This window comes from Trichosurus vulpecula, chromosome 3 (genome assembly GCF_011100635.1).
Source record: "Trichosurus vulpecula isolate mTriVul1 chromosome 3, mTriVul1.pri, whole genome shotgun sequence".
Lineage (NCBI taxonomy): Eukaryota > Metazoa > Chordata > Mammalia > Diprotodontia > Phalangeridae > Trichosurus > Trichosurus vulpecula.
The window spans coordinates 67,977,629-67,985,145 of NC_050575.1; the positions used below are offsets into that span (position 1 = coordinate 67,977,629).

A 7,517-nucleotide genomic window follows, 5' to 3' on the forward strand; every position below is an offset into this window, starting at 1 on the left:
ATCAGTCGGCTACATAATAACTCATACTCTCAAAGCTCTTTTTCCTCACAATGCTGCGAAGGGTGTTGTGTATGTATTATTAGTCTCATTTGGCAGGTAAGGAAACTGAGTTTCTGAACGTTTATGATTTGCCCAGGATCCCACAGCTAGCATCTGAAGCACGTTCAGATCCAGGCCTTTTGGCCTCTTTCCTCGATATTAAACTGAAACTTCCCACGGGCGGGGCTGTGTCCTCTGTGTTACCCAATTCCCCCAACCCCTCATCCTGTCCACAAAAGACAGTTAAATGTTTGCTGAATTTGTCAACAGGCAATCACGTCACCAGACTTACGTGAAAACCAGGTTTGTTACAAGAGAAATGAACATGCATGTGGAACCCAAGGAGTTCCCAGTCTCTGCAGAAGTTCACATTTTTATAATAGCAGGATGAAGGGAGGGGAGTGACGTGGGAAGGGGGACTTTGCTAGCAGCAAAGGTGGGAAAAACGACAAGATCACCCGCTACAGGGAGGAGAAAGGTGATGGCAAAAGCCTCATTCTTTTCCCTTAGGAACTACTAGCCTACGGAGACAGGAGCGTCTGCTCCTCTGCAGAGGACCCCAGCTGCGCAGGCATTATCCCAGCCTGGTACAGCCTGACTGGCGCCTGTCCTGCCTCCCAAGGACACACATGGAATCCAGCTTGGGGTGCAACAACTAATTATGTCGGCTCAGGAGGAGCTTCGGCCTCCGGCATGCTCTGCGTGCAGTGATTCTGGGAAATATGGCAACTCAAAAAGGTAAGTTCAGGGGACCCCTTAACAAACTGGACCTAAAAGGATGAGAAACTTGGCCAAGAGGAAGCTAGCAGAGACTTTCGTGAGCGTGGTTCCTGAGGAAAAGTGAAGTGGCTAGTGAGAAAGCCTGGAGAGAGGAAATGGAAATCCCCACCCCCACCCCCATGCCTAGTGAGGGATCAGGGACCAGACTGGAGAAACAGGACTGGGAGGTGAAAGGTAAGGGTAGAGCGAGAAGAAGGTCCTCCAGGCGGGCTAGAGGAGCCAGGTCGGGAACAGACACTTCCGGGGCGGGGCGTTTCCTTCCCCCGGCCGGAAATGTGCGCTATAAACAGTGCCATAGTCGCCTCTCGTGTCCGTTGGGCCGTTGCTCTCTCTTGCCGTAGAGTCTCCGTTAGCAGCAGGGTCGCCATGGCGAAGAGCAAATTCGAGTACGTTCGGGATTTCGAGACGGATGACACATGCCTAGCCCATTGCTGGGTGGTGGTGCGGCTGGACGGAAGGAACTTCCATCGGTGAGAGCACTGCCCAGCCAGGGGTTCGCGTGGCTCGCATGCGCTTCCGGGGCGGGTTCCTTCTCCCCCCCCCGCCTTTCCCTCCCAGCCATCCACTTCCGTTTCCCTGTTACCAAGGGAAGCCCGCAGCCAATGAGCTTGTGGTGGGAAGCGTCCCCCATTCTCACGCCCTGGAAAGGCGGCCAAAAGCCGGGAGTCTGGCCCTTACGGAAGTTCAAGGAGAGGACGATTCAGCTCTCGTGAGAAGGGAGCCGTGGCCTTGGAGCTAGAAGCCTCGGGTTCCAGCGCCAGTTCTGCCAGTTACTTGCTGTGTGGTTTGGGGGAGGTCGCTAACTACTTCGAGCCCTCTTTTCCTTTCTGGAGTTGGAGGGGGCGGTGTTGTCCAGCACTCCTTTAACTAGCCACCTGGGGAAGGGAACGGCGGTGGGGGGGGGGGGGGAGCGTCGTGGAAAGAGGGCTTTGCAGATCTTAAATCGATAGGAACAGGAGTTGTAAATGTCGTCTCTCTTGGGGCTGAGATTGAAAGTGAGCTTGACGCGATTATCGGCCACCCGGAGAGCTGGTGGCAAAGTACACCCCCCTCCCATGCCATCTTTTCCCTCAGGTTTGCAACTGGTTAATTAAATGATCCTCTGCATCTACATTATCTAAATAGCACCCAAAAAATCTGTTTAGGATTTTGAGGGGGTGGCATACAGGAAGTGGAGGATCCCCTGCCCCCCGAAAGGCAAAGAAGCATTAATTTGAGATCAAGTGACTTTTAGGGACTTATTCTCCTCCTCTGAACTGAGGAGGTTAGAATAAATGGTTTCTAATGATTATTGTATCATTTAATATTTATTAAACACTCATGCTTTGCAGAGTGTTAGTCCACAAATTGTCCAGGTGTGCCAGAATACCTAAGGAGAGAGGGGCAAGGGAGAATAAATGTGGCGTAGAACTGAAGGAAAGATGGAGTCATGGAAGAAAGCCTCACTTCCTTCTCCTGGTCGGAGCAGGAAAGGCCCTTGAGACAGAAGTGAAGAAATAAAGTACTGTCATTTGATAGTCTTTAATATGGTATTTAAAATGTTCCTTGAACCACAGATGTTAGGTGACTTTCCCTTGGTCACACAGTTTGAAATGTAGTTTTCCTGATTGTAAACCCAGCATGCTACTCTGCCTTTGCAGTGTTGCTGTTTCTGCTATTACATTATATTATCTTTGCTTAACTTCCTTCATGGAAACTTACCTTTGTTTCTCCTCCTTCCCACAATGAAGTTTTGCAGAAAAACACAACTTTACAAAACCCAATGATAGCCGAGCCCTGGAATTGATGACCCAATGTGCCCAGACTGTAATGACACAACTAGAAGATATTGTCATGGCGTATGGACAAAGTGATGAATATAGCTTTGTATTCAAACGGAAGAGCAATTGGTTTAGAAGAAGAGCCAGGTAAATTCCTTAAATCACCTATCTCGTCCTGTCAAGCTATTTTTGTCAAGACAGATGTTGCCCCTTTTACTTCAATCATAGATTTTTCATCATTTCCTCTTCCTTGTATCTATTTGTTTTTGTCTTTTCCTCTCCTACTGGAGGCTTGATTTCTAGTTTGATCTGGGATTCTAGATTCTCAGGGACTAGAAACGAAGTAGTGTGAAATTGATAAAGAGCTCTACTTAGCTCTTACATAGACCACATACATAGACTACATAGACCTTCTTTGAAAGGGCTAGAAGTTTGGGGTATAGCAATCTCAAATAAATTGACAGTTATATAGACTTTTTAAAGCTAAAGATAGTTTTCCTTTTCAAAACACATATTAGTCCTTTAAGAGAGACATTATGGCATAGTGGGGAAGTACTAGACTATGAATTAGGACATTTAAGTTCTAGTCCTGGCTTTTAAAACTTATCAGCCCTATATCCTTGCTAAGTTAACTTCTCTTTTGGGTTTCAGTTTCCTTCTGGAAAATGAGAGGTTTGAACTAAAGGAGCTCTAAGATCCCTTCCAGTTCAGTAGTCTATGATTTAACACATTCTTCCTTTTCTCTCTTCTAATAGAACTACTACCGTAGTATGATTTCTAACTTGATATTTCAGAAGTCTCATAATTATTGTTCTCTCTTGTGGTCTCTCCCCTTTCAAATCCATCCTCCACAGATGGCAAATTGAAGTTCCTGAAGCACAGTCTTGAAAATGTCATTGTTCAAATGGCCCACTCTTGCCTATAGCATCAGATTCCTCTGGCATTTAAATACCACAAAGCTTGTTACTTCACCTGGGTCTGCTTGCTTCTACATCCCACCTCAGTACCTTTGCATAGGTTACCCCTGTGCCAGAGTGCTGCTGTCTCATCTTACCAGTGTAGCTTCCTACAAAATACAACTCCATGCCACTTCACAAGTGAGACCAACCCCACCAGTTGCTAGTTTCCCCCAATTATTGTCATATAGTTTGCACATACTTAATCTGTTTGTATGTTCTTTCACCCTGTAAAATGTAAGTTCCTTAAGGATAAGAACTTTAAAAAAATTTTTTTTTGGTCTTTGTATCCTTAGCACCTACTACAATGCTTGTTTCATTTGTCGTTGTTGCTGAGTTGTGTCTGATTCTTTGTGACCCCGTTTGGGGTTTTCTTGGCAAAGATACTGGAGTGGTTTGCCATTTCCTTCTCCAGCTCTTTTACAGAAGAAGAAACTGAGGTACACAGGGTTAAGTGACTTGCCCAGGATCACACAGCTAGGAAGTGTCTGAGGCAGGATTTGAACTTAGGTCTTCTTCACTCCAGGCCCAGTGCTCTATCTACTGTGCCACCTAGCCACCCTATTACATAATAAATACTGAATGCATTTGCTTGAATCAAATTACTGTAGAGAAAAATAATAATAATAGTTCAGTTTAATGGACATTATTAAGTGCCCCTAAGTTCAAGAAACTGCTCAATGTATGAAGGCAGTGGGAGGCACTTTCCCTGGGAACTAAGTATTACAATTATTGTCACCAAATACCTGTAAATTCTTTATTGTACCCCACCATCCCTATGCTATGTAAATATTAATATGTTTTCTCTCTCTGTCCTTTCTTTGTACTTACAAGTAAATTTATGACAAACGTGGCTTCTCAGTTTGCCTCCAGCTATGTCTTTTATTGGAAGGATTACTTTAAGGACCAAGACCTTCTATACCCTCCAGCCTTTGATGGAAGAGTCGTGGTGTATCCTAGCAACCAGACCTTAAAGGACTATCTCAGTTGGCGACAAGCAGATTGTAAGTATTTTTAAAAACAATGAAATTCCAAGGATGTGTGCTAATACAAACTATTTTTGACTCTTTATTCATTTGACTAACTTCTGAGGAACTTAGAAAAAATTAGGAATTTAAATCACATAACTTTGGAAATGTTCCCTTAAGGTATTTTTCAATTAACATTAATCTGAGTGAAAAGAATAGTAATAAAAGTAACTGAAAACAAAGATTTGTCCACTAATATTAACACTTGTTTTACACATAGTAGGCACTCTACATGTGCATTGAACTTATTAAATATGTATTTATATGTATAGTTTAAAAATATGTCACACTTTAAAATGTACATGCACACACATACAACTCATTGTCTCTAAGCTCTCCATCTGAAGTAAGTATAAAGGTGTCTTCAGGGGTGGGGGGAGGGGAATTGATAGGAAAGTGATTTCTTTGGACTGTGAATGTTGCATATACATTTTTGAACTTTTTCTTCCCAGGTCACATTAATAATCTTTATAACACAGTTTTCTGGATGCTGATACAGCGATCTAAATTAACACCAGCACAAGCTCAAGAAAGATTACAGGTACTCTTTGCTCGTTGATTTAATTTTGTTTTTTGTCTTTTGATAGGCCAGAAAATCAGAGTATCAAGGTAAAAAGGACATAGAAGTCATCTAGTCCACTCTCTTCATTTGAAAGAATAAGAAATGGAGGCCCAGGAAGGGCCAAGGCTGCATAATGATAAAGCTGGAATTAGGATATAGGTGTCCTGGCATTCAGGCTAGTACTCTTTTCACCGTGGCACAGATACTTCCAAGATAATAGAGAACACTATATGTTTTTGAAAGCCAACTAACATTTTTTAAATGAGGCTTTTCACTAGGTTACACGTTATTTGAAAAGACTCTGTTATAGTATGCTATTATAACACAGGTCAATGGCATCCACATTATGATGCATCACAAGATAATGTGGAAAAGAGCTCCAGCTTTGCAGCCAGAGCACCTGGATTCACATCCTGGCTCTGACACTGATCTTGGGCAAACCACTTAACTTCTGGGCCTCAGTTTCCTCATCTATGAAATGAAAGAGTTGGATGAGATGGCCTCTACTAAAGATCCTTTTTGGTTCTGAATCTATGATCTCGTGATCAAGTCAATGCAGGGCTAGATCTAATAAAACCAGTTACAATGTAGTTAGTTTATAAGGTTCTTAAGTGTAAGAATTGTTAATTCTTGGCATTTGTGTGTACCCCCGGAACCTAGCATAGGGCCTGGAAGGTAGCAGGTGTTTAATACATGCTTGTTGATAAAGTAAGTGTTAGTCTTGTCCCTCGCACCAGTAAGAGAGGTTACCATTTATATTTTCTTCTGTCCTTGGGTCACTATTTTGGCTTGTGAAACCACTGGTTTGATGATGGCAGATGGAGAGTTTTATGATTTTAGAAACTGAAATGGTTTGAACTGTAATTTAAAATATTTCGTAATTACAGATAAAAATCCTTAAAGCATTTTAAAATTTTATCTCCCCTCCTCTTCCTGTTTTACTAGTTTATTGGCATAGATCGAGGGTTAAGGAGTATATGAAAAAACCTTGTGTATTTTTTTAATGCTAGGGAACACTTGCTGCAGATAAGAATGAAATTTTGTTTTCTGAATACAACATCAACTACAATAATGAACCACCAATGTACAGGAAAGGAACTGTACTCATATGGAAAAAGGTAGGAAGTATGATTTCAGATGGGGTGGGATAGAGGAGTGACCACAGCTTCCGATGAGCTCCTGTGTTTTTAATAAACTATTAGTAACTGCTTAAAACTTTCTTCTTGGCTGCTAATTCTGGGCCTCTCTTTATAACTCTACCTGTAAGTACATAAAATTGGTGTTCATAAGAAAAAAGATGCTGACTAGTCTATATTCTATAAACTCAGTCTGAATGTTAGTGTGTGGAATGCCCATCTCATGCAATTTAGATCATAGAATTTTAGAGCTAGAAAGAACATGAGGAATAATGCCATTTTATTAAGCCTCTGAGAAGCGAAGTAATTTTTCCTGAGGCAAACCAGAACTAGGCCTTCTGCCCAATGTTCATGTAAATCTGTAAGTCAACAAAACATTTCTATAAGGTTTGTAGTAGGAATCAGAAGACAGATTCAGATTCAAATCCTAGCTCAGACAGTTACTAGCTATGTGTTCTTGGGCAAGTTAACTTTAAAGTACTTTGAAAATATAAGCTGTTAAACAAAACTCCACTGGGGTAAAATGTAATTTTTTTTTTAAATTACAGGCATGAAGGTAGACACAATCTTCTTGCCTACTTTTTAATGCTAAGGAGTGGTTGGGGAGAGAGATTGGTGGTATCTTTCCAGTTCGTGATAATCTCTTATAATTTAATAAATTGTTATTTTTAGATTAAAGAAGTTACATCAAAGGAAATCAAGCTTCCAGGAGAAACAGAAGAAAAAAAAGTTGAAGTGACACGGACAAGGACTAAACCAGTGGCTTTACACTGTGATATCATTGGCGACGCTTTCTGGAAGGAGCATCCTGAGATCCTTGAAGATGACAGCTGACTTGTTTTTCTTTTCCTTTCTTGTGGTTATCCATGCAGGCATTGGATTCCTGCTAGCTAACCTACCTCTGACATTTTATGTAAGCAGCAAGAACAGTCAGTTTTGGGGGGAAGGAAAGAAGGAGAAAGAAGTAGCACATCTTACTCTTCTGAAAGCAGGGCACCTTTTTTGTACCATAGAAACATGGTTCCATTTGCAAAAACACAAATAAAATTGTGTTACTATTTTTGCAAAGCAATTAGCTGTATCTTGCATAATTAATCTTTTTAGACCGTGGTATAAATTATTTTTAAAACTGCCACCTACTCCTAACTAGCTTAGAGTTAGGATACAGTGACCTTGAAATTCTTGCCCTTCTAAATGATCTGTGTACATTTCTCCTTGGCAGACCTGGAAATAAACATGGAGTACATGTTTATGAA

General features: G+C 41.6%; 1 protein-coding gene across 6 annotated transcripts; it reads left to right on the top strand.

Annotated features, from left to right (window-relative positions):
* The first annotated feature begins 258 nt into the window (after window positions 1-258).
* Window positions 259-7,517, top strand: THG1L (tRNA-histidine guanylyltransferase 1 like). 6 transcript variants are annotated; one of them, XM_036752082.1, is made up of 8 exons: window positions 259-342; window positions 550-777; window positions 1,161-1,289; window positions 2,550-2,726; window positions 4,370-4,539; window positions 5,016-5,104; window positions 6,136-6,243; window positions 6,934-7,513. In XM_036752082.1, exons 2-8 carry the CDS (start codon window positions 701-703, stop codon window positions 7,093-7,095), a joined length of 912 nt encoding a protein of 303 aa, XP_036607977.1. In that variant the 5' UTR covers window positions 259-342; window positions 550-700; the 3' UTR covers window positions 7,096-7,513. The 6 variants fall into 6 exon arrangements, with proteins under 6 accessions (XP_036607977.1, XP_036607976.1, XP_036607978.1 ...); XM_036752081.1 differs by lacking the exon at window positions 259-342 and having other exon boundaries at window positions 354-777; window positions 6,934-7,517; XM_036752083.1 differs by lacking the exons at window positions 259-342; window positions 550-777; window positions 1,161-1,289 and adding an exon at window positions 1,403-1,614 and having other exon boundaries at window positions 6,934-7,517.